This window comes from Alexandromys fortis, unplaced genomic scaffold (genome assembly GCF_014885135.2).
Source record: "Alexandromys fortis isolate MF-2015 unplaced genomic scaffold, M_Fortis_MF-2015_v1.1 scaffold_130, whole genome shotgun sequence".
In the NCBI taxonomy this organism is placed as follows: Eukaryota; Metazoa; Chordata; class Mammalia; order Rodentia; family Cricetidae; genus Alexandromys; species Alexandromys fortis.
The window spans coordinates 4,208,747-4,235,307 of record NW_026068016.1 but is presented as its reverse complement, the minus strand read 5'-3'; the positions used below and the strand labels follow the sequence as shown (position 1 = coordinate 4,235,307).

Here is a 26,561-nt window from a genome sequence, read left to right as displayed (position 1 = left end):
TCCCAGAATACCCTGTTAGTTTGATTTCTTGTTGAGAGGTCTTTCTGAAAGAATCCAAATGTGGTGTTTCTGAATAATAAACTCAGGATGGCCTATCTGAACTGGGATTCCTCAGTGCTGTGGGTTAATGATATATTCAGCATATCAAAAAATAGCTTGAATGGTAAATTCCTTTTCTGTTGCTTCAGACATTGCTCTTATACTTCTACTGAAAATACTTTCTTATTCCTTTGGTGAACGTCTCCCCTGTCGTTCTAACATATTCTTCCCATTTCTCTGGGCAGCTTACATTTTATAGGAGAGTTCATTATTAAAAACTAGAGTCAGTTATTCATTCAGGAAATATTTTTGAGTACCCATCAACTTCAAGATAAAGTGCTAAACTTAAGAACACTGCATGTCCTCAGACATGCCACAGAAAATGCATTCGTGCATTGATGCAGCTGACATTCCAGACATTGGGTTTAAAAGATCACAAAGTAAAATTATAGATGGGATAACTGATAAACCCGGTGCTGAGTAAGGGCAGACGCCTCTTTCCTGGATAATTAAAAAAGGTTTCATGTAATATCGCAAGTTAGGTATTGATAGAAGAGTAGAAACTTCAAGCAGGAGGAAGTAATTCTAAGGCAGTGACAGAAGGTAACTCAATAAAAGGGAGACACGTGTGCATGCTTTTGTGTGTGTGTAGGGAGTGGTGGCTTATGGCAAGTCTTGGATGATAGGAGTTTGCGGAAGTTTTGAGACAGCTTTTGTAGATCTTGCTTGAAGTACCTGAGGACTTTTCCCTAGTAGGTTTAAGTGAGTCATAAGACTACAGTTAGTGTGAAGACTGGTTTTCAGTGGGGATTACAGACTGTCGTTGTCATCGACATCTCTTCCTGTCATTTGTTAATTCTTCCAGAATTGTCTGTTGCTGATTCATTAGCCTAGATGTAAAAATCTTAAACTAGTTTAATGGGAACAGAAAAATCAGAGAATTTGGGGAGACATTTTGAAAAACAACAAAAAGAATTTGGTTACTAAGAAGTTAATTCATGTTGTGTGAAGTTGTGAAGGTAGGTGATTAAATATGTTAACCTCTGCAAAGAAAACTGGTAGACCCTTTCAGGGAGAAAAAGATATATTAACTTTAAGTATATATTAAGGAGAGAAAAATGCATTTTTAAGTATGTTAGGCTGGATCTAGTAGTACTGGTCTATAACTCCAGCTACTTTAGACCACTGCAAGAGGATTGCTAGTTCAAGATGAGCTTGGGGCAACTTAGATTCTTATCTCAAAATAAGTCGAAAGACGGCTAAGGACATGCTGAATGCCTGACTAGCAGACAGTACTGTGTGTTGTTTTCAACCTCCATCGTTGCAAAAAGGGAAAAAAAGTATAGATTAAAGCAGGATTTTGTAGTCCATACCTGTAATCCCAACAGTCAGGAGGTGGGCAGGAGAATCAGTTCAAGTAACTTGGCTACAGAGTGAGACCCTGTTTCAAAAAGCCAGAAATAAAACCAAAACAACAAAAAGGGCTTTTTCAAAGTATCCTATGAAGATATCAGAAGGCAATCACTATTAACTGTAAATATATATGAGTAAGTAACTTAGAAGGAAGTCACAAGAAGTTTTAGCACTTTAGAAATGATTATATGAATAATAACTTGGACTTGGATGGATGACATCTATCAACTGTACATCTCATTAGTTGGAGGATTTGAACAGGTTACCTATGTTCTCTGTACTGCAGTTTTCTCATTGTTGAAGCTTATTTTGGAAATTACCTTAAATTTGATAAACTTCTTAGAGAATGACAGCCTCCTTGAATTTAAGTAGATTAGTGAGGCAGGAGGGACCTGGCATGGTAGTGTATATACTTGTGATTATGGTGTTGGTTTGCAGAGCAGGCAGAATGTTGAGTTTGAAGTCAGCTTGGGCTATATGGCAAGTTGCCCCCTCCCCCTGAAAAAAAAAACAAGATTGAGCCTCCATCAGGGAGAAAAGCCTTTCAGATAGTCACACTAGAGAGAGTCATAGCCGACTACAGGGAGAGAGTACAAAAGTGACTGGAAAGTTGTGTTACCCATGGTGTCTGTACCAAGGTCTGTCACCCTAAAGTGTGACTCATGCTCATCCTTTGGGGTCTGTGCTTTGTCATGCATCTGGAATTTTGAAGAAAGGGATTTACCAGGGGTGAGGAAACACACACATGGCAACAGATACCCAGACTAAGGGACTCAGAAAGCCAAAGATTTCCTCAAGATTAAAATGTTTTAAACTCAGTAATTTCAGCTTGATCCAACTGAAAAATTAAAACAAACCTTTGAGCTTTCTTCTTTGTTATCCTCATTCTTGGAACTGAAATAAAATAAGTAAATGAGATGAGATGAAAGAGTTGAGAGGGTGATATTTAAAGACCATTCCTATTTAAAAAATTTTAAATCTAATTTTGTGATTCTGTTAAGTCATGTAAAAGATACCATTAAATTCTGTTACTTTTCCTTTGGAACCTAAAACATGAGCTATTTTTCAGAAATAAAGCATATTCTTTAATAGAAGAGAGATTTTACTTAATATAACCTAAAAAATGATACAGTTCTAACTACCATTGTTTGAGTTATTTTAAGCAGTGGTACCTCCTTCAAGATTGTATTGGTAGTTTCTAGAAAACTTTTAAAGTTTGTCTTGATTTAGTATCTTAATGTGCTTTATTTTTCTACCTTTCCAGATTAATTGGAGATCTATCATGATAGCCTTGGAAGAAGAATTTTTTTTTTTTTAAAGATTTATTTATTTATTATGTGTACAGCATTCCTTCCATGTGTGCCCGCATGCCAGAAGGGGGGGCGCCAGGTCTCATTACAGATGGTTGTGAGCCACCATGTGGTTGCTGGGAATTGAACTCAGGACCTCTGGAAGAGCAGTCAGTGCTCTTAACCTCTGAGCCATCTCTCCAGCCCCCTGGAAGAAGAATTTTATAGTGCTTTTCAGATAACCAATAATCAATAAATAGAGTTTATTAATTTATAGTAAATATATAAGATATCATTAACAAATCCAATGGATCAAAAAGGAGGGCAAAATCATTTTCTTTCAGTGTTATTGTATTAGGCTCATATTTTTAATATATCTTTTATTAGTAGCACCATGTAATGCCAGTTTCTTCTGGTTCATGAACTAATAGTTTGGGTTTGCATGTGTGAGGTGTGAGTTTCAAGAGCCTTTAAAGAGGGTTTGCACATATCCCTAGCTAGCCAGCATTTTGGCTTGTTCAGCATTGTTCCATTGACCACAGATGGACAGGAAAACCGGCATGTGACAGAGCTTGCCTTTGCTCTCAGTTAAAATAAGGAGAAGAGAGTAAATTAGAAAAAATTGTTATGAAACAGTAAGTAAGACTGTGCTGGTGTCATAAGACTATGATCCAGCTACTTGAGTCTGAGGCAGGAAGATTCAGAATTCAGTGTCTGGCTGGACAATAGTGAGTCCAGGGCTAGCCTGGACAATGTAATAAGGTGTTACTGGAGGACTGATAGTATGCTCTGTGGAGAGCGCTTATCTATCATGTTTGGTCCCTGCATTAATGTTTGTAAATGAACAAAAGCTGAAAAGGAACAAATGGCAACAAATAGCTTTGCATTGACATTTGAACTTTTATGGTTTGTAGGGGTTTAAGACAGAAAAGTGGAGGTGCTCATGTGGGGAAGAAATGGAAACCTTCAGAGATTTGAGCTAGGCTTTAGTGTCTTGCTCCTTTTTGTTTGCTTGGTTTTGTTTGTTTGTTTTTTTGGTTCATTGTTGTTGCTACTGCTTTAGCAAACTGAGTAATTTTGAAAAGAAATTCACTTTTCTCAGTGCTTGGAATTGAAATATCAAGGTGTTGGCATTTGGTAAGGGCAGGAGTCAGGAGAGAGACTGGAGTAAGCACATAATGTTTGGTTAATGAACTTATATTCTCAAGCTTCTTTATAACTGGAATGAGTCTGTTGATGAAGGTAGAGTCTTCATTATCTAAACACTTTCTGTTGTATCCTGTCCCACAACACTGCTTCATCAGGGATTAAGTTTTGGGAAGCATATCCAAGCCATAGGAAGTTGTGTTAATGGGGGGGGGGGGGGAAGGCATTCTGTAGAATAAATTACATAACTCCAGATTAGATAGCTGGAGTAGCTTGAGTGTGGAGTAGGCTGACGGGCCAATGGGAGTGTTGCTGTTTGTTTTGGGAAACAGAAATCGGGATAAGGTGGCTCAAGGTGAGCTTTAAAACAGACACATGAATGTGACCTCAATTGAGATTGCTTATGGAAGTTCTGAATAAAAGGTTTCTGCAACAGGTATAAACATCATAAATAGAAAAATACACTGTAGGCAACAGTTGAACTTGTGGTTTTGTTGGCCTAAGGCAATACAGAAGTACTTGACTCTGAAATCCTGTTCTTTAACTTAGCTTGTGGGGGAATTACTCTAGTTTCTTTGAGTTTGTGGGTAGTTCTGACACATTATGTTGATCTGTTTTGAGTGTAGTAGTGTATTGGTAGTGGAAAATTAAAGTTGATTGGTTTTGTTTCAGTGGAGATTTTTATTCTTGATTAAAAGGACTAGTTTCCAAGTGATTTCTCCATGTTTTGTCTTTAATTGCTAGTGTTTAGAAAATGTGAAACCAATTTATACAGTGGCCTATGATGTAGAGTTAAATATGATGTGATAGCATTTTAGTAATAGTTCTTTGACTTTTGTGCAGATTTGAGGATTGAAAAAATTGCTCTAAGATGGGTGTGATGGCTCACACCTTTGATCACAGCACTGAGGAGGCAGAGGCAGGTGGGTCTCTGTGAGTTCAAGGTCAGCCTGGTCCTTGAAATGAGTTCCGTGACAGTCAGGGCTACACAGTGACATCCTTCCTGGGGGGAGGGGGGGCAAAAAAACCCCCAGAAAAATAAATAAATAAATACTCTAGCAAAGCAAAAGATGGACTGAGAAGTTGTTACTAGGTTTATGTGTAGTGATATTTTATTTGTATTTTCATAAATAAAGTTTGCCTGAAGATCAGAATGCAAAACAGCCACACTAGCCAGCCAGGCAGTGATGGCACACACCTCTAATCCCAGAAGTCACACTAGTTAGCCGTAGAGGCTGGGCTGTGGTAGTGCTGTGGTGGTGCAGTCTTTAATCCCAACACTAGAGAGGAATAGGGATAAGACAGGAACTCATGCTCTTTCAGGCTGAAGGTTTCATAGTGGTAAGAGCTCTCCAGTGACTCTGCTTTGCTTTTCTGATCCTCAGATTGAACCCCAATATCCATCTCTGAGTTTTTATTATTCATGCTGCTTTTGGTGCCCAATGTTTGGGATACGAAATCATGAAAAAATCATTTGCCTGTGGCTTTACAACCACCAGCTTAGGCTGGAGCTAGACACAACTGGGGTCACTGCACTTCTGGCTAGATTTTTTTTTTCTCTCTTGGTGGGCTCCCTGAACTCCCTTCCCTTCTCAGGCCAAACTAGGTAGTTACCTTGAAATCCAGTCAGGCTTTCACTGTTCTAGTTAGCAGCAATAAGCCTCACATCTTCATCAACATCATCTACAGATTTGGTAAGACAATTTGGAATTCTTAAGGGGAGGAATTAGTTAAAAGAGAGAGTTTTTCTCACATTAAAAATTTGGAAACACTGGACAGTTTGAAAATAGAATGATTAAAAAAATAAAATAATAATTAATTAAAAAAAGGGGGGCTGGAGAAATGGCTCAGAGGTTAAGGGCACTGACTGCTCTTCCAGAGGTCCTGAGTTCAATTCCCTGCAACCACATGGTGGCTCACAGCCATCTGTAATGAGAACTGGTGCCCTCTTCTGGCCTGCAAATATACATACAGACAGAGCACTGTATACATAAAAAGTAAATAAATAAATCTTTAAAAAAAGAAAGAAAGAAAATAGAATGATTAGAGCCAGGCGGTGGTGGCGCATGCCTTTAATCCCAAAGCTTGGGAGGCAGAGGCAGGTAGATCTCTGTGAGTTTGAGGCCAGCCTGGTCTACAGGAGCTAGTTCCAAGACAGGCTCCAAAGGTACAGAGAAACTCTGTCTTGTAAAACCAAAAAAAGAAAAAAAAAAAAGGAAAACGAAAATGGAATTATTAAATGAGAGGATAATTAATTTAGATGAGATTTATGTATTGTCAATTGTAATCATTTTCAACATTATCGTTTTTGCTGTATCACTAAAAAAATTGGTTAATCTGAGTGCTGAGATAAAGGCCTTAGAAAAACTTAATAAAACAGATCACAGAGATATTCAAATCCAGACAGGAATTTAATAGAGAATTTCAGTTCTGCATTATAAGAATAGAGAGGAACAATTTAGGTTTTCAAACAACTAGCCTTAAATATATCCAGTAAACTTATAGGAATTGCCAAATGATAGAGTAAGAAGAGATGAATGGCCTGTGCCAATGTTAGATTTAAGGAGATTCAAGGAAACAATAGTCTCGTATGGCATGCATTCACTTTTGTGAAACAAATGTTAAATTTGTGGTCAGTTTATATTAGAATTATTCCTAAAGACTATATAGAGTTGGTTAAAGCTGTTTTAGAGCCTGGTTCACAATGACAGTGGAGTACCTGGTTCAGAGAAGAGGCTAAGACTGTTGAGCAATGCAGTAAAACTAGAGGTATGGAAATCTCCCAAGATCAAATTCTTGGAGAAGGAAATTATGCTACTGTAGAAAGGCAATCTCTGTATGGTGGTCACATCCTAGCTTTTTGCTGTACCGCAGTTTTGAATGCTTGGAACAGAATTGAAGAAGTAGGAAAGTGTAGTGTGGGGAGTGGAGCCCCTTGTTCCATCCTGCCTGACTAACTTATACCCGAAATAATCACACAGAAATTGTATTAATTAAATTACTGCCTGGCCCATTAGCTCTAGCCTCTTATTGGCTAACTCTCACATCTTGATTAACCCATTTCTATTAAATCTGTGTATCACCATGTGACTGTGGCTTACCAGCAAGATTCTAACCTATGAACGTCTCAGGCCGGAGATTCATGGCGTCTACCTGTCTCTGCTTTCTTCCTCCCAGAATTCTGTTCTGTCTTCCCTGTCTACCGGAGTTCCGCCCTACCAATTAGGCCAAGGCAGTTTCTTTAATAACCAATGAAAGCAACACAAATACAGAAGAACCTCCTATACCAGGAAAGAAGATTGAATAATTTTCTAAAGTCATAAAGGGCTCAAAAGAAAACTTCATGGATTTCTTATAAAGATTCACTTCAGCAGTAAACAGGATAGTATATCAGAAGCAATTGAATCTCCGGCTTTTGAAAATGCCAGTTTTCTATGCAGAAGGATCATTAGGCCATTAAAAGGAAGGTAGCACCTTTGGAGAGTGGATTCAAGATACAATGAATACTGAATTTCATGAACATGATGATGTATGGATAGGAGAGGTGATTTCCAGAGGCTTGAGTAAAAATTGAAATGTCAGTTGTTATAATTATGGCAAACAAGGTCACCTTAAAAGGGACTGTAGATAGGATGTTCCTAGAAACAATGTGTGTGTGTGTGGTTTTTTTTTTTTTTTTTTTTAGAATAATCCATTCAGAATGCCTCTCCCTTCTGGATTATGTGTAAGGTGTGGCAAAGGTAGGTTTTGGACTAATGAATGTAGGTCAATAAGAAATATTCAAGGAAATCGTTTGCCATCAGGAAACTCTGTGAGGGGCCTCATATGCCAAATATGGTTCCATTGTTTCCTGTCATTGTAGAGGAAATTCCTCCCCAGAGCAATTAAAGAACCTAATACCTAGTGTAAGAAATCATCCTGCTCTGGATATTAGAACAATTATAGAAGAGAGAACAAAAGTTTCAAGAGAACTCATAAAGTGAATATTTTGGCAAACGTCTGTAAATGAACAAAGATCAAAATTAAAAATATGAATGAATGACATCATTGAAGGTTTGGTGCAATAATTCATCAGAATCTTGGTATCCAAATTGGCCTCTTCAGGATGCAAATGTTCAGTTTTCAGGAATAAGAACTTTATCTCAGATGAACAGAGCAAGAAATGGGTCAAATGAGCCAGAAGGACAGAGATGAATATTAAAACCATATGTAGCTAACATAACAATGAATTTGTGGGGATGTCATTTGTTAAATCAATGGCATACTCAGATTAACATTCTTCCAGTCTTAAAAATAAACCATAAATTAATGCATGTTTCTGGGAAAAATAGTAGAAGGTTTTATAAAGAACAGACAGCTACCACTCAGGTTGTACAAGAACAGGGCACAACAACTGCTGATATTTCAAAGGCAACAAGAGCCCTGCCTTTAAAATGATTGACAGACAAACCTGTATGATTAAGCAATGGTCTTTAACAACAGAAATTGCTGGCTTTAAAACAGCTGGTACAGGAGCAACTAGATGTTCAGCATATTGAAGAATCAGTCAGCCCTTGGAATTCTCCTGTATTTGTTTTTTAAAAAGAAATCTGAAAAATGGAGAATGGTGATAGATCTAAGTGCTGTTAATAAGGTGATTCAGCCAATGGACTCTTTACAGGAATAGACCCAGAAAAAATTATAGTACCTTTTAATAATGATGACATTGACAAATTATGAAAAGAAAGTGAACCCTGACAAAGAGCATGTATTAGGTTTTTGGGAGAGATTAATACCAATTATCCCAAAAGTAAGAGTATTCATCTTATAAAGAGAACTAACTGGATCCTTCCTCACATTGTACAGGATACACCAATAATTGGAGTCCCTATAGTCTATACTGATGCAAATAAATCAGGAAAGGCAGGTTACAAATTAGAAAACTAAACATAGATCAAAGCCCTTATGATTCTGCTCAAAAATCAGAATTGCCTGTTATTCTTAGGTGCTAAGGTATCTTAAAGAACTTCTCAAGATAGTTGCCAATTCACAATTTACAGAAAGAGATATTTTGCATATTGAAACCATTGAATTTATGCCCAATGATACAAAATTGATTTTATTATTTATTCATTTACAAGATACAGTCAGGAATAGGAATCATCCTATATACATAACATGATGAGGGGTGTTCTTCTGTGTATGTGTTGCTTTATTGGTTGGTGAATAAAGCAATTTTGGTGAACGACTTAGCAGAGTAAAGCCAGGCAAGAAATCTGAACAGAGATAGAGAGAGTAGGCAGAGTCAGGGAGACAAATGCCCAGAGCCTTTCCTGGTAAGCACAACCTCGTGGCGATACATAGATGAATAGAAATGGGTTAATTTGCCTGGCAGTGGTAGTGCATGCCTTTAATCCCAGCACTTGGAAAGCGGAGGCAGGTGGATCTCTGTGAGTTCGAGGCCAACCTGGTCTACAAGAACGAGTTCTAGGACAGGCTCCAAAGCTTGTTGGGGTTTCTGTCCTGCCCAGTTCCCACAGTCGCTAGGTCCCAAAGAAAATCACACAGGTCCCCATAAGTTATAAAATGATTGGCCCATTAGCTCAGGCTTCTTATTAGCTCATTTAACTTATATTAACCCATTATTCTTATCTATGTTAGCCACATGGCTCGGTACCTTTTTTGGTGGGGTAGGTCACATCTTGCTTCTTTCATGGTCTGGGCAGGACTGCAGAAAGAGCTTCTTCCCAGAACTCCTGTTCTCATTGCCCCACCTCTACTAACTTTCTGGTTGTCCTGCCTATACTTCCTGCTTGGCTACTGGCCAATCAGCGTTTATTTATATTTATTTATTATGTATACAATATTCTTTCTGCGTGTATGCCTGCTGGCCGGAAGAGGGCACCAGACCTCATTACAGATGGTTGTGAGCCACAATGTGGTTGCTGGGAATTGAACTCAGAACCTTTGGAAGAGCAGGCAATGCTCTTAACCTCTGAGCCATCTCTCCAGCCCTCAGCGTTTATTTAAAATATAATTGACAGACTATAGAATTGTCCCGCACAAAAATGTCTCAAGAAAAAGACTAAATTGTCCTGTTGTTAAACATTTCCAACAGGGTAAAGTTTCATAAATCTTCCCAAATGTTTGGTTCTGCTGTTTTCTACGGACATATAATGCAGTCTTTTTGTAGTCCCAGTGTAATTAAAAATCAGAGCTGACTTTGGAGTAGAGTGTGGCTCTCTCCTTCTCTAAACCCAAGCATGTTTGTTAAAGTATGCAAAATCTCTCTCATGTCAGAAGAGACACCTGCTACAGGACAGAAGAAAACCAAATATTTAAGGACTGTTTTATTGCTACTAATCTTGTAATCCATTGGTTTTATATTGACTCTTAAACAGCTTTTCTTAAGGTATAAAATTTATAATATATAAATTATATATATATATATATCTTTTTGCCATGATATTAATGGTCATAGAGTACTAACTAATTCTAGATAAAAAGTTTCATCTACCTTCCTATACTTGATTTCGGGTTTGAGTCTCTATCAGTTTTCTGCAGTGAACCATGAGCATGCCTATCAGCAACCTTTGCTGTCTCCAAAAGGAAGATGGGGCCCCACAGCAGGGATTCCTCCAGGACTATTGTAACACCACTGAGCTGAAGAATACCACCTAAAGATCAGCTTTGAACTACACACTGCTCAAAACAATTTTGAGGTGGCGAGCTGAGATGATCCATACTAACAGACTACTCTAGCCAGGACTTGAGACAAGCCCTGCACTTTTGTATTGCACAGAAATTGGACAACAAATGATACAACTTCCTCTCCCAGGACTTGACAACCCAATTTTTTCTTTTCAGGATCCCCTAAAGATATAGTCGCCCCTCCCCCAGACTGAAGAAAGCTAATTTAAGAACACAACATCCACATTCCCAAGAGTTTGGGTGGGTGGTTTTTGATTGTTCAGTGGGTTATGACTATTTGTCATGGTTGAGGGGACTTGGTTACCAGTTGTTATGGATTACAGCCAGGAGGAATGTTGAACAAAGGAGATTAGAGTTCTTGTTTTGAAAAGAAAAAAGGGGAATACAGATATATGATAAAAGGTTAGATTATTGACTCTGCTTTGAAAAGAAAAAAGAGAAGCTATAGATATGATAAAAAGGTAGATTACTGAATCTAGTTTTAAAAAAGCAACTACTAGTTTTAAATGTTTTACATTGGATTGGATTTTTGTATATTGTATACAAGTTTTGTATATTGATACAAATTTAAGATGAATTTTGTTAAGACAAAATTTCTATTGTTGTTCAAGGTATGGTACTCTAATCTCATTTAACAATGAAATGCAAGTTTCTAGTGCTTGAAAATTAGTATTGCCAACTGTTTAGGGTAATAAGGAAATGTAGGTTAGTAATTAATCACCTATTATAATCGAACTTGTCATATTAGGTATGTTTTCAAGGTCAAACGAGGATTTATTTTAGATAAGTCATCTTCAGACAATTCAGAGATTTAGAGAATATGGCATTTAAGATGTTTTAATAACATAAGCTCATTTGTATGACAATGAGACATGTCTGCTCCTGGCAGCACCAATCTACTTCAGAGAAGAAAATAAGCATTGAAGAAACTCCACATTGAGTTTACTTTCTTTGTGTCAAAAATAAGCCATGGGGCAAGAAAATGTCCTTGCCTCGATTACTGACATATGCTGTCCTAATTGTATAAGCAGGACACAAAAGAGAATGTCTGCCAAACATTGTCAAGACAAGGTAGGACAGTTCTTCAGGATATCCTTCACAGAAAAGTCTGCCAAATGTGCTAAGCCTGTAGGCCAAAGGTTGATGCCCCAATTGCAGAGGAATGACTGTTCAAGCAGCCAGCTGTTTCTGTCATTTCTCAACATTTTTTGGAAGTCATTTGCTTACACTTCCTGCTTACTCAATATTATTTCAGTTTTGGGTCTCTGAGGGAGTTGAAGACTAGATAGTTATAGTTTACCAGATGCAGAAAGCAAGTTATGATAGAAAGTAAAGTAGGTAAAAGGCTTTGGACTCACCAAGATAGGATAGATATGGAGCATTTTCTCTGAATTTGTCAAATGCAAATTGACATTGTTGATATACTTATTGCTTGTATATATTATATATAGTTATTATACTCATTGTATGAAGTTTTTCTTATATTAATTATAGCCTTTTTAAATTTGAGACCAAAAGGGTGAAGTGCAGTGATATATCATTTGTATTTTAATAAATAAAGCTTGCCTACATATCAGAAATCAGAATGCCAAACAGACACATTAATTAGCCGTACAGGTCAGGCAGTGGTGGCACATACCTTTCATCCCAGAAGCAGCACTAGTTAGCCATAGAGCCAGGCTGAGGTGGTGCACGACAGCACTAAAGAGAACTATAAAGTGGGATGAGACAGGAACTCACTCTCTTTTAGTCTGAAGATTTCAAAGAGGTAAGGGCTCTCTAGTGGTTTGGCTGCTTTGCTTCTCTGATCTTCAGGTTGAACCCCAATATTTGCCTCTGAGTTTTTATCATTCGTGCTACACTTATAAAATTACTAAAAGTTTGTTTCTTTGACATTTTTTTTTTAAGTGAGAAGCCTTTTGAGAGGACATAGCTACTTAAAAGCCAGGGCACTGGTTAATTTATTTTTTTCTTAAGGTAAATGCCATTACAGGAAGGTTATCTATTAGAAAATGGGATTGAGGTTTGTTTGGTTTATAAATAGAAATTTTTATTTAAAAAAAAAACCAAAAACTTGTACCCATAGTTATTAATAAATGCTTTTTTTTAAAAAAAATATTAGCAATAATTTGTTTCACAAGATAAAACTTGTTTTGTTTTTACAATATTGATTGTTTTCTCAATTTTTCTCCTTCATTGGTGTCTCATTTTGTCTATTCTATAGAATCTTTTTCCTGCTCTTTTCCCCCAAAATTGTCATGCCTTCCTCCTTCCTAATGATCTCATGCATTACTGAGGTTTTAAATATTTGTTTACTTCAAAATTATATATTCTGTTGTCCCTATAATGCCAACTTTGTTTTTTAACTACATGCTTTATATTTTCACTTTGACAGCTAGTTTATAGTATGATATATACTCTCATTTCCTTATTCCCTTTCCATTCCCTTTCCTGGCATCCATCACTAAAAATTACCAACATAGTTGTTCAGATCATAAACCTCTTTAAGAAATTCCTGTTTCTGACTGGCATTATAAATAAACAAAGTCAATGAAACTATTCCGAATGATGTTCTGCTATACTTGTAGATCAGAGCCTAGCATAACTGTCATCAGAGCAGTTTCATTCAGCAACTGATAGGGCACGTACAGAGACCCACTGGGAATCTTGTGGAAAAGGGAGAGGAAGGATTGTAGGAGTCAGAGGGGTCACGGACACTATAGGATGGCCCACAGAATTAATCAGGGAGTTTTTATGGGCCTGACCGAGGTCCTCTACATATATGTAATGGACAATAGGGAGTTGTATGTGTCTGACCAAAGCACAACTAATAAAGACTCAGAGATAGAAATTGGGGTTCAACCTAAAGGTCAGAAAAGCAGAACAGTATGCCACTGGCTCTTACATCTACTTCAGTCCAAAAATGGCACTTTTGCCTCCAGGGATCTCAGAATGAAGCTGAGTCTGTGAGCTGTCTCCTCCCATCCTATATTTCTCTCTAGGGCTGGGATTAAAGACTTGCGCTGCCCGGTTTCTGTGGCAGACCAGTGTGGCTACTGGGATTAAAGGTGTTACTACTGCCTGGTCTATAAGGCTGACCATTGCGGCTATTTTACTCTCTAGTTTTCAGGCAAACTTTATTTATTAAAATACAAATGAAATGTCACAACATCTAACCTAGATCCTCTACATAAACATTATGATGTGTGGCTTGGTGTTCTTGTGGGACTACTAATAGTGGAAGTGGGGCTGTCTCTCAGTCTGTTGCCTTCTCTTGGGACCCTTTTCATCCTACTGGGTTGCCTCGTCCAGCCTTGGTATGAGGCTATGTGCCTGGTCTTATTGTGACTTGTTATACCAGTGTTTGGTTGATATCCCTGGGAGGCCTGCTCTTTTCTGTGGGGGAAATGGAGGAGTGGATTTGGGGAAGAGCAGAGGTGGAGAGGATGGGACTGGGAAGAGAGGAAGAGGGGAAACTGCAATCAGGATGTAATGTATAAAAAATAATAATTAATTAATTAAAAAATTACCCGCTAACTTTCCTTTCTCTTCACTTCCAACTCTTCAGCAGTATTTAAATACATCCCTTAAAATTATATGAACATATTTATTTCCCAATGCTCTGACCTCTGCCACTTTCATCTCTACCACTGTTGTCTTGACAGTGTTGTTGCTTGGGTCCTCTTAGAAGCAGATACTGAGAGAGTTTATTATGTATCATATTTATTAGAAGGTGCCCCTGGGGTAGAGAGGTAGGTGAGGAAGTAAGAGAGGGCGTATGAGAAGCAGAACATATATGGCGGTGTGCTGTGTTGGTGGTATCTGTGTGGGAGTTATGAAACTTGTCACTTTGTCTGGTTTTGACCATACACATCAGGCCTTCATGCTCCTGTCTCATCACTGAAGCTGTGTTACACTGAGAAAGGTATGATCAATGAAATATGACACTCAGTAGCTGGGGGATCACCAGGTAAAAGCATCAAGCAAGTCTTTTTTTGCAGGGAGAGTTGGAGGTACATCACTGTCCACAATAGGCCACCCTGTGTCACTAGCGTCTACACCATATTCATTTGATAGCAGATCCTCCAGGATTCCAGTTCAGTCTCATGGAGGAAATTAAAGATCATTAAAAGTAGAGTAAATCTCTGGTCTGGTAGCTAGATGGTTCAAGTTGCAGCTGACCCTTTATCTCCTTTGTGATCATGCTAATTCCATCTTACTTATAGTTAGTGCTTTTGTTATTCTTACTATCTAAACTGGTTGACATAGTCTTCTTAGGCTGTTGTTGTGACACTTATCTGTGTTCTTTCAAAACTGAGGGGATTGATCTTCCCAAGAGAATTATTTTTGTGATACAGAAGATACTAGTCTCTGCTTTGGTATAGAACAGCGCCTCTCCCTCCTTGAAGATCAAAGTTGATTGCCCCCGCCAAAGGTGAATACTTTTATTCCCCTTTATTCTCTGAATACAAGCAGCCAGTGTTATCAAGCAGCACTGAAAGCCAGAGTTTAATGCAGCTCTATTTTTTCTTTTGGAATTTTTTGTTTGAAGTATATGTGTCTGTGAAGGTATATGTTTCATGTGTGCATGTGTCTGTGGAGGCCAGAAGATTTCATCAGATTCCTTGGGACTGGGGTTACAGGCAGTTGTGAGATCCCTAACACAGCTGGAAATTGAACTCAGGTCCTCTTAAGTGTGAGTCATCTCCCAACCTCTTTAGTGCACTTCTTACTTCCCTTGTGCTTAGACAAAAGCATTCCCCCTTCAATATCAAGATCTCTTTCACTGCAGACATGAGACATGAACAGACTAGGAGATAGGGTAGGCAGGGCATTTGTACTTTATTTCTTGTTCCTAATTCTTGTAGTAGTAGCAAAGGTTTATTTATTTGGGGATAAACTCACAGTAAGGCTAGCCATTTGCAGTTCTCTGCATGCACTGGGAACTGGAACTGAATCCGGCAGAAAGAAGGACCCTGCACGCTTTTCATCTGCACTTATGAGACCAAATAAATGGCTTTGGCTGAAGGAGTTCCCGCAACAGCTTTCCCTTTTGTCTAATAAGAGTTTTAGGCCTAATACAAACTATATACAATAAGAACAAATATATACTGTCCAGGGAAAAGAGGAGGCAAAAACGTACATAAAAATTAGAATTACAGCCAGCATTAAACAAGAAACATGTTAAATGTTTTAATAGTCTGAGTCTTATATTAAAAATGGCTTAGCTAAGTCATGAGAGGGAAGTAACTATGACTATCTAGTCTTTAGCCCCATTAAAGACCTGAGAAGGGAAATAATATTACTTGAGAAAACAGAAAGTGCAATTGAGCAACTTTCAAAAGGTGCAAGAAATGACAGAGACAACTGGCTATTTGGGCAGTTACCCAAAGTCTCATTTATTGCTGAATCACAAAATTACCTTTATATATTATATGCCTCAAACATAAGCTTATAACTTGTAAAGTATATTAATTTCTTAAATTACATATGAAACAAGATATCAAGTTGTAGCTGGTTTTATTATTTAAGATTTAACTACCTTTCTGTTTACTTATCTTTTGCGGCTGCTTATCTGCATTGGTCCACAAGGGTGGAGGGAGCAGAAGCTGGGAACAAGGTTCTGACAGCTGTGGGTATGACTTAGATAGCAGCCAGGAGACAGACTTTAGTGAATCATTCTCAGCTTTATTCCAGAATATAAGGAATGTTTAGGATTGGGGAGCCTGGGACAAACCCTAGTTTGTATTCAGTGGCGCGCTCCTAGCATTAGGCTCCGTATGTGGCAGTAGAGTCCTATAGCAGAGCTCCTAGCACAAATCTTCTAGCAGGAATCTGTGCCAAGGGTCAGGCTAAAGCGAAATCAGGCATCTGGCTTAGACACAGCCTTCAGATAAGGTCAGTCCTCTGGTTCAAGGGACATTCTCCAGCTAAGGGCAGGTAGAGAGCAGGAAATTTTGCTGGGAAGGAAGAGTCTTCATGTCTCTGAAATTTTGGGAAAAGCTGTTGGCCAGCCAGCAAGGCCTTCCAGCAATCTATTAGGATTTTTATTTTATATGTTTTTAGGTTATTGTATAGTGGTCATTTATTTTACCTCATATCTTAGGCAAGTAACAGACTTTCAGTTGTTATTTCCTTATTTATTTCAGAATATCTCAGTTTCTCCCTTGCTTTTGAATGCTGGTATTGCTGGGTATAGGATTTCTTAACAGATTTTTGTTTAACACTTTGAACTTACCTCCAGTGTAAAAACAAACCCTGCTAGAAATCTTAGGTGTTCATGTTGCTTTTACAAGTCTTTGCTCTTCAAAAGTTTTAAAGTGCAAAGATTGCAAACCTGCATCATTTTGCCCAACATGCATATTTACTATTTTTGATTGGACTTTATACTTTAATAACTTAAATAATAGTAATCTAATAATGCTGTATCTGAGAAAATTTAATGTGCTTGTTTTCACATAGTGTATACATGTTAACTCATTTCATTGAATGTTTTATGTGATTTTAATAGTATATAGCTTTGCATATAAGTTTACCCACTTTTTTTTTGAAAAAAAGATTTATTTATTTATTATGTATATAGTATTCTGCCTACATATATCCTGTAGGCCAGTAGAGGGCACCAGATCTCATTATAGATGGTTGTGAGCCACCATGTGGTTGCTGGGAATTGAATTTAGGACCTCTGGAAGAGCAGTCAGTGCTCTTAACCTCTGAGCTACCTCTCCAGCCCAAGTTTACCCACTTTTAAGTGAAGTTTTATTGAATATGTATGTAGTTTATAGCATTATACACAATGTACAGTTACTCCAGAATTTATTGTTCATATATGCATTTCCTTATAATTTTATTTTTAATCTCTGTTTTTGAGACAGGGACTTGCTTTGCAACCAAGAATTTATTATGATCTTGCCTCATTCTCCAAGCCGTTGGGAAAATAAAATGACGGGGTTGGAGCTGAGCATTGGTAACACTGCTGATGTTGCTAGGAGGTTGCCAGCTGTCTTCCTAAAAGGCTCTGCCTGGTTGGCAGCTGTGCCATGCAACTGTCAGCATCCTGTCCTCTTACCACACTGCACTCTATAATTAAAATACAGTTCTCTGCTTCTGGGGTTAAAAAAATAATAACTTAATGGATGTCATGTGGCTCATGCTTTGGTTAGGGTTAGGGTTCCCAGCAGCACTGGCAAGGCCTAGACAGGAAGATCTCTGAGTTTAAGGCCAACCTGTGTTGTCTGAGGTTTCTGTCCTGCCTGGTTTCTGTCCTCCCACCAGGTCCCACAGCCATTTAGCCCCAAAGAAATTACACAGAGGTCTATATTAATTATAAACTGGTTAGCCCATTAGCTCAGGCTTCTTATTTACTCTTGTAATGTATATTAACCCATTATTCTTACCTATGTTAGCCACATGGCTCAGTGCCTTTTTCAGTGGGGCAGGTCACATCCTGCTTCTTCGGTGTCTGGACAGGACTGCAGAGGAATGGGCTTCCTCCGTCCCAGAATTCTCCTGTTCTTATTACCCCGCCTCATCTTCCATCTGGTTGTCCTGCCTATACTTCCTGCCTGGCTACTGGCCAATCAGTGTTTCTTTAAAACATAATTGACAGAATACAGAATTGTCCCACACCAAACCTGGTCTTCATAGCAAGTTTCAGACAAGCCAGAGCTACATAGAGAGACCCTATTTTTCCCTCATGCCCCCCCCCCCCAAAGATTACTTAAGTTGTTTGATTGCTAGTAAAGCTATACCTTTTGTTTTGTTTTGGGTTTAAGTTTTTTTGTTTGTTTGAATAAATTGCCTCCTTATACCCTTTGCTCATTTTCTATTTGGTTGCTCCAACTGGTCAGTAATGCTGTTCTAATATTTTAGTATACTACTTTTCTTTAATTAATTAATTAGCCTTATTTATTAAAGAATTTTAAACAACAAAAACCTTTTTAATAATAAAATAGACATCAGTTTTCAAGATCTCAAGTAGTAAAGCCTGTTTTAGACTGTAACTTGTTCTGTAAAGTCTTGTTAAAACATGTTTATTCTGTAAACCAGGAGCCTTTTGTGGCTGATGAATACATCGAGCGTCTGGTGTGGAGAACCCCAGGAGGTGGTTCTAGAGGTGGATCTGAAGCTTTTGATCCCAAAAGGTAAACTAAAAAACAAAATTTTGATAGTCCCAATGTAGTACTACAAATTCTGTTTCGATTAGAGACAACTGTATTGGGGTTTCTTTCAGGGTTCATATAAAACAATTTTAATTAACAGTTTGTCCCTATCTCAAAAAGTTTCTTTTTTTAAATTTTTTTATTTATTTTTTTTTATTAAGAATAAGAAAAAAAAAGTTTCCGCCTCCTCCCAGCCTCCCATTTCCCTCCCCCTCCCCCCACTCTTCTCCTCCTCCCCCTACTCTTCTACTCCTCCCCCCACTCCTCTCCTCCTCCCTCTCTAATCCAAAGCACAGTCATGGTTTCCTGCCCTGTGGAAAGTCCAAGGTCCTCCCCTCTCCGTCCATGTCTAGGAAAGTGAACATCCAAGCTGGCTAGGCTCCCACCAAGCCGGAACATGAAGTAGCATCAGAACCCCTTGCCATTGACCTTGGCTTCTCATCAGTCCTCATTGTTCGCCATGATCAGAGAGTCCGGTTTTATCCCATGCTTTTTCAGTCACAGTCCAGGTGGCCTTGGTGAGCTCCCAATAGATCAGCCCCCACTGTCTCAGTGGGTGGGTGCACCCCCCGTGGTCCTGACATCCTTGCTCGTGTTCTCCCTCCATCTGCTCCTCATTGGGACCTTGGGAGCTCAGTCCAGTGTTCCAGTGTGGGTCCCTGTCTCTATCTCCATCCATCACCAGATGTCAAAAAGTTTCTTACACCATTAGAAGTCTGAAATTGTATTTTTCCTTAAGCACTTGAGCTGATTGGATGAGGATTTTATTGACATTAAGAGTTTAATTTCTCCACTTAACATTAAATTAGAAAGGTCTGGTTAGGCTTCTGAAATTAAAACTCGGTTGTGTGTGGTAGTGCACACCTGTAATCTCAGCACTCAGGGGCTAAGGCAGAGCTGTGAGTTAGAGGTTAGTCTAGAATACAGAGCTGTGAGTTGGAGGTTAGAATACATAGCAAAACTCACAACTCTGAACAGGCAAATAAATAATAATGAAAATTTGGCTATGTTCTTTTAAATTTAATAGCTGTAAATCAGGGAAACAAAGTCACTGAAGTCTGTGGTGCATTTTTTATTCTACATTTATCTTCCTGATTTTTAAATTCTAAAGCTTGCTTGGATATTGAATGGGGATTCTTTGAGGTTTTCCTTTACTTTAGAGATAATCCATTGCAAAGTCAATAACAACTGGCTATATTTTCAAATGCTATGTAATTTTAAAACCACGCCAAAAGTTTTTTCCCCATTGAAGAAATTAGAAGGTACTGTAAAGAAAATGAACATGCTTATCCCTATCTCAGCAAACCCTGTTGAGACCTTCCTAAAGCACTCTGGTGAGTTCCTTTTGATTAATACCAGGCAAATTGGTTGTACTATTACTTTCCTCTGTTAGGTTGTTAGAAGAATTTGTGAATCATATTCAAGAACTTCAGATAATGGATGAAAGAATTCAAAGGAAGGTGGAGAAGTTAGAACAGCAGTGTCAGAAGGAAGCTAAGGAATTTGCTAAGAAGGTACAAGAGCTCCAGAAAAGCAATCAGGTATACATTTAGCTAAGAAATGAATGGTTTATATAGATTATAATGTATTTTCTTTCTTTTTGTTTTTTGGTTATATCTCTATTCCTTTTCAGCTTTAGGCATTTGAAGAGTCAAGTCAAATTGTAGTGACTTGTAACTCTCTGGTCCTGTGGAATAAGATAATGTATTGTTATTTCCTACTATTGGTATTGGTGTGCTGCTTGGGTGGGTTTGAAATCACAGGATTCCCCTTTACAGGTTAGGGTGGTAGATGCCTGATTGTGACTCTTGCTTCACCTCTAATTGAGTAAGCTTTCACAAGACTGGCTAGTCCATAGATCTGTTCTTTGAGAAATTTTTAATTAAAATGGATATTTATGAAGTCATTTTAATTTTATTTAATCATAAATAAAGCCAGATCTGGATCAAATTATCCCCTACCTCAGTGGTTCTCAAACTTCATAATGTTGTGATCCTTTGACACAGTTCCCCATGCTGTGGCGAACCCCCAACCATAAAATCTTGCTACTTCATAACTATAATTTTGCTACTATTATGAAGCATAATTTAAATATCTGATGTGGGAGGGGTTATGACTCACAGGTTGAGAACTGCTGCCCTAAAGAAACTTGATTTGAGTGGTTTCACAAAAACCCCTAGGATGTGCTCAGTGAGAGCTCTACTGTAGCTGTGGGAAAACTGCTACAGAACTCTCTTCCTCAGTCTACTTTTCAGTGAAACCAAACCGCTAGCCTGACCCCAGGCTAGCTTACCAGACTTCTTATCTCCTATTAGGTCTGAATGTCTGAATCCCATTCCCTGGCTTGGTTTAATTTGGAGTTTGCCTTTTCTAAGTATAGTTTGAAGAACATGGTTGAGTTTTCTCACTCCTAGGGAGCAAGCTTATTTCTATATGGCTGTGGTAAAGTATTTGATTTAAAAAGTCAATAATTTCAATATGTTTTTGAATAGTCATGGTGACAGTTTCTATAATCTTCTAATACAATTATTCCGTGATTAATAAAAATAATATTAATAGTTGATGTAACAAACTGGAGCCCGTCTGCCTGAGTTTGAATTGTAACCTGACCACTAAGCTAATTGTATAATCTCAAGCAATTTAACATCTCTGAACTTCATGTTTTTATGTGTAAAATGGGTTATAATTACTAAATAAGTAAACATATTGATAGTAATATATAATATGTGATATGTTTAGAATAGTATCTGATGGAAAGTCTTCAAATGTTTCAGCTTTCCCCCTAAGATTAGAGCAAAAGTATCTTACTGAGTTATCAGCGGTAATCTAAGGGATTGATTGCATTCAGTTTTCATGGATTGTAGGACACGGGAAACTTGGCTTTAGCAGGATAATTGCTGTAGTCCATCCTGTTTTCAAAACTTGAAAAGAACAAATTTGTCATAAATATTAGTGTCACTTGCATTTTCGTGGAAGTATTAAGCCAGAGTCTTGATCCATAGTGCTGATTGGCCTCTCACTTGCAATTTCTTCCTATCTCCTTGTCTCATGTGCTGAAATAACAGGCTACCACCACACCCAACTTAGCATTGTTTTTAGGCATTTTTAATGTTAATGTTTTCTTTTTAGTCAGTACCCTTCAACCTCTAATACATTTTCTAATTTTTTCAGTTTAGTAGCAAAAGTATTCTTCAGAAACCCAGTCCCAGAGCTGGGGAGGTGGATGTGGGTGAAGGGCTTACTGTGTGAGCACAAGGACCTGAGCCCTAAAAAGCTGGGTCTGGTGACGTTCACTGCAGCCTTAGCACAGGGATAGGGAGCAGAGAGCAAAAATAGAGGCAGCTCTGAGTTCAGTGAGACCGTATCTCATGAAGTAAGGTGAAAGGCACCTGGTGTTGCCCTCTGACCTCTAAACTGCAATGCATAGGCAAGCGTACCTGCCCACAGGTATAGTGGTATATTCCCCCTTCCCACAGGTGTATTCTCCCTCCTCCCCACAGGTGTATTCTCCCTCCTCCCAACATGTGTATTCTCCCTCCCCACAGGTGTATTCTCCCTCCCCACAGGTGTATTCTCCCTCCTTCCCATCAGGTGTATTCTCCCTCCTTCCCATCAGGTGTATTCTCCCTCCTCCCATCAGGTGTATTCTCCCTCCTCTCCACAGGTGTATTCTCCCTCCCCACAGGTGTATTCTCCCTCCTCCCATCAGGTGTATTCTCCCTCCCCACAGGTGTATTCCCCCTCCTCCCCACGGGTATATTCTCCCTTTTCCCCACAGGTGTATTCCCCCTCCTCCCATCAGGTGTATTCTCCCTCCTCCCAACAGGTGTATTCTCCCTCCCCACAGGTGTATTCTCCCTCCTTCCCATCAGGTGTATTCTCCCTCCTTCCCATCAGGTGTATTCCCCCTCCTCCCATCAGGTGTATTCTCCCTCCTCCCCACAGCTGTATTCTCCCTCTTCCCATCAGGTGTATTCTCCTTCCTCCCCACAGCTGTATTCTCCCTCCCCAGGTCTAGCCTTTCTGGCACCTCATTGTTTTCACAGTCATCATTTAGGACTTCTAGTTGCCTGTGTGTAAAAGTTGGAAACTTGGTTAAGAGTTGTCAGATCATATCATGCTAATGAGTATAAATTATTCTGTGGATCTCGTATGTAAGGTCTGTGTTATTCTTAGAGAGTAGTAGTGAGGTCGGTATGTATATATGTTTTGTGCTATGTTAGTGGTCAAACCTAGGGTAGGCTGCTCTACCATTAATACCCTGAACTGATAGTTTAGTTTTGATAGGTATTAATTTATAGACTTAATTCTCTGATTGTATTTTCTGTGCGCTCTTTTCCCAGGTTGCCTTTCAACATTTTCAAGAATTAGATGAGCACATTAGCTATGTAGCCACAAAAGTGTGTCACCTTGGAGACCAGTTGGAAGGGGTAAACACACCTAGACAACGTGCAGTGGAGGCTCAGAAATTGATGAAATATTTTAATGAGTTTCTAGATGGAGAATTGAAATCTGATGTTTTTACAAATTCTGAAAAGGTAAGCATTGCCAAAATAAAAGCAATAATCAAATTTTAATTGTTCTGCCTTATATTTTAAAAAAGATTTGTTTGCATGTGTGGGGACTTCACCTATAAACAGTCACCTTACGTTTTTATTTATGAAATTACAGTTCGTTTTAGATGCTGAGATAACTATTTTTAAATATTTCCCTATCCTTTGACTTTTAATATTAATTAAATTTACATAGTCTTTAATAGTTGTATACTATAGGGTAGTAGATCTAACCTAAATTGTTGAGGAGCTGAAATGTCTTTCTGTAAAGGAATCCACAAGTCCTAGTTTTATTTACTTGAATCAAGATCCCTTATAAAGAAATAAAGCAAAATTAGACCATGATCATTGAAAACGCTTGAGTTGGTTATGTTATTCTTTTCATAACATAGTCACTTAATATTCATTTAAAGGTATGTGATATTGGTTGTCAATTCTGAGAGAAGGCATCCTAGCTTGGTTTCCTCCCTATAGAGGGAAAAAAAAACCACAATGTAAATGAAGAAAAGATAGTCTCATGAATCATAGGCTTGCTGTACTGTTAACCCACTCATATGTTGAATACAGTTTTGCTGATTTATTCCAAATTTACTATGCAGAACATCAGATTTCAAGATGTTAAAAGCTAAATATTAATGAGGTTTGTTTTGAATTAAGCAACATATTCTTATTAGTAGAACTGTGTAAAGCTAAAGGATTTATAATATTTACATATGAAAATGGTTACATGTCTGTAGGTACTCCCTCTAAAGAAAAGTCAGCTTTTAAAGACTGAGTTTCAAGGATTATAGTATTAAATAGTCCTGATAAATAACAAGAAAAGTGATATTAAGAATTTGTTATATACTGGTAGTTTCATTTTATATTTATATGGTTTAGATACAAGAATGTATATGAGACTTGAATAGCAATTTGCATTTCAGGATAGTTATAGAATTTTTAAGCTTTTTTTCTAAATATTAATAAATATAGTACGGAAGTACCTACTTAAAACATGAAAATTCTGTTTTATATAAAATAAGTTGGACATAGTAAGACTGATTCGTTGGGTTATTTTTGATTGTATGCTCTAAGCAAAATACAACTGTCTTAACCAACATATTAGCCTGTTTTTATTTTATGTTGTTTTGAAAATATATTGTTTTTAATATAATATATTATGATTATGGTTTCTCCTCCCCCAACTCCTCCCAAATCCACCTACCAAAGTCTACTTCCTTTCTTTCTCACTCATTATGATACAGGCAATTATCTAAAATAGTAATTATTATGATTATGCAATAATTATTAATAAACAATTCTCTGATTGTATTTTCTGTGTGTACTATTTCTAAGTTGCCTTCCAACATTTCCAATAACTAGATGAGTGCATTAGCTCTATAGCCACCAAAGTGTGTCACCTTGGAGACCAGTTGGAAGGGATAAACATACCTAGACAACATGCAGTTGTCTAGAAATTATTATTATCAGCATCAAAAACTTTATTATTATTATATCAAATGAAAGCAAACTAGTATAAGACAAAATAATTAGAAAAAAACAAGCCAAAGAAAAATCTCAAGAATCACACAGATTCAGATATATATATTCACACATACAGAATTCCCATAAAATCACAAAACTGGGAACCATAATATATATAAAAAGGACCTATAAATTTAAAAAAAAAAAAACAAAAAACTTTACAAAGCCTAATGAGACAAGGTTAAAAAAAAAAACAAAACCAAGACCCCCCCCAAAAAAAACCCTTACAAAGTGTTATAAAACAGAGCACCTCCAAACTGCCATTGTTTTCATTTTGTGTCAACCATCTACTGATGGACATGGGGCCTGACTGAGGCTGAAGGCTTTTCTCTGTCATGTCCCGTCCTGCTGGGGCAGTTTCTCTCCTGCCCACCTTCCCGGCAGCCACTTATGAAATAATCATTTGGAGGCTTAATATTAATTATAATTGTTTGGTCAGTGGTTCAGGCTTTTTACTGGTTAGCCAGTAAGAAGTAAATTAACGCATTTCTAATAATTTGTATATCACCATGTGCCCCATGGCTTACCCATAATTTCTGGGGCATCTTACTTCGGGGGCTGCTGGCATCTCTCCAACTCTGCCTGCTTTTTCCCTGTCTGTCTGCTTGGACTTTCTGCCTAGTTATATTCTGAAGGAGCTTCTTTATTAACTAATGGTAATAAAACATATTCACAGAATACAGAGGGACATCCCGCATCACTTGTTCTTAAGAGTGGTTTGTATACCCAGTGAGACTCAGGTAGAGAAAATTAATGTTTCATTTGTAAGCGAGCATCAATGGAGAGAGCTGGGTTAGGATGCAGGCTTGTGTCTACTTCCCCTTGCTGCTCCAAGACCTGTGTGAGCCCTGTGCTTGCTGTCGTAGTTTCTGTGAGTTCTTGTGTCTGTCAGAACTGCTGTGTTTACAAGGTCTTGTTTTCTTGGGCTTTTCTCTGACTCTTACAATCATTCCACCTTTTCTGCAGGGTTCCCTGAGCCCTGAGGAGAGAGAAAAGCTAGAAACATCCCATTTAGGACTGAGTGTTCCAAGGTTTCACTCTGCAGTGTCCAGTTGTGGGTCTGTCTGTCCATTAGTTCCCATCCAGTGCAGGAGGAGCCATCTCTGATGATGGCTGAGTGAGACACTGATCTATGGATATAACAGGATATTGTTAGGAGTCATTTTTTGCTGCTTTCCTTTTGAAACTCAGGAAAGAAGTTGGAAGAAGTATCTATATTTAGATTGATTTAAAAAATTTGATTTATATTTATTTGAATGCTTACTCTTTAAACTTTAAAATTTTGAAATTACCCTTAACTAATCACATAGTTCTTGATGTCTGACTCTTAATCCCTTTAGGTTTTAATTGAAAGGAAATAATCTTTACATTGTTAGTACCTTTCTTGGTTACTACATCATCGTGATTGGAGACTCACAGTATTTAAGTTATTTTCTCTCCTTTGCTTCAATTTCATTTCGATCCCTGTTGTCTTTTATCTCCTGTGTTCTGTATACTTTATTCTGCTTTTCCCGCTTGCCTTGTTTTGTTTTTGTCGCTTGGTTACTGTGTAATAATTAAGACCTGGTCCTATAACAGCCATATGTTAAGAATGCCAGTGTGGGGACTTCAGGGTTGTCTTAGTGATTGAGAGCATGTTGTTTTCTCTTGCAAAAGGCACAGGTTCTGTTCCCAGCATCTACAGTGGTGACTGACAACCTTTTCTGGTTGCAGGGGATCCAACACACTCTTCTGACCTTTGTGGG

At 38.1% G+C, this 26,561-nt stretch overlaps 1 protein-coding gene across 2 annotated transcripts in view; it reads left to right on the top strand.

The window, feature by feature from the left end:
* Exoc5 (exocyst complex component 5) overlaps positions 1–26,561 on the top strand; it is a 59,161-nt gene that overhangs the window by 2,346 nt on the left and 30,254 nt on the right. The window contains exons 2-4 of one of the 2 annotated variants that reach the window (XM_050162396.1): positions 18,627–18,721; positions 20,133–20,280; positions 23,083–23,277. In XM_050162396.1, coding sequence (XP_050018353.1) covers positions 18,627–18,721; positions 20,133–20,280; positions 23,083–23,277 — 438 coding nt within the window. Of the gene's footprint in view, positions 1–18,626; positions 18,722–20,132; positions 20,281–23,082; positions 23,278–26,561 lie in introns of those variants that run through there. The other variant, XM_050162397.1, reaches the window with a different exon arrangement.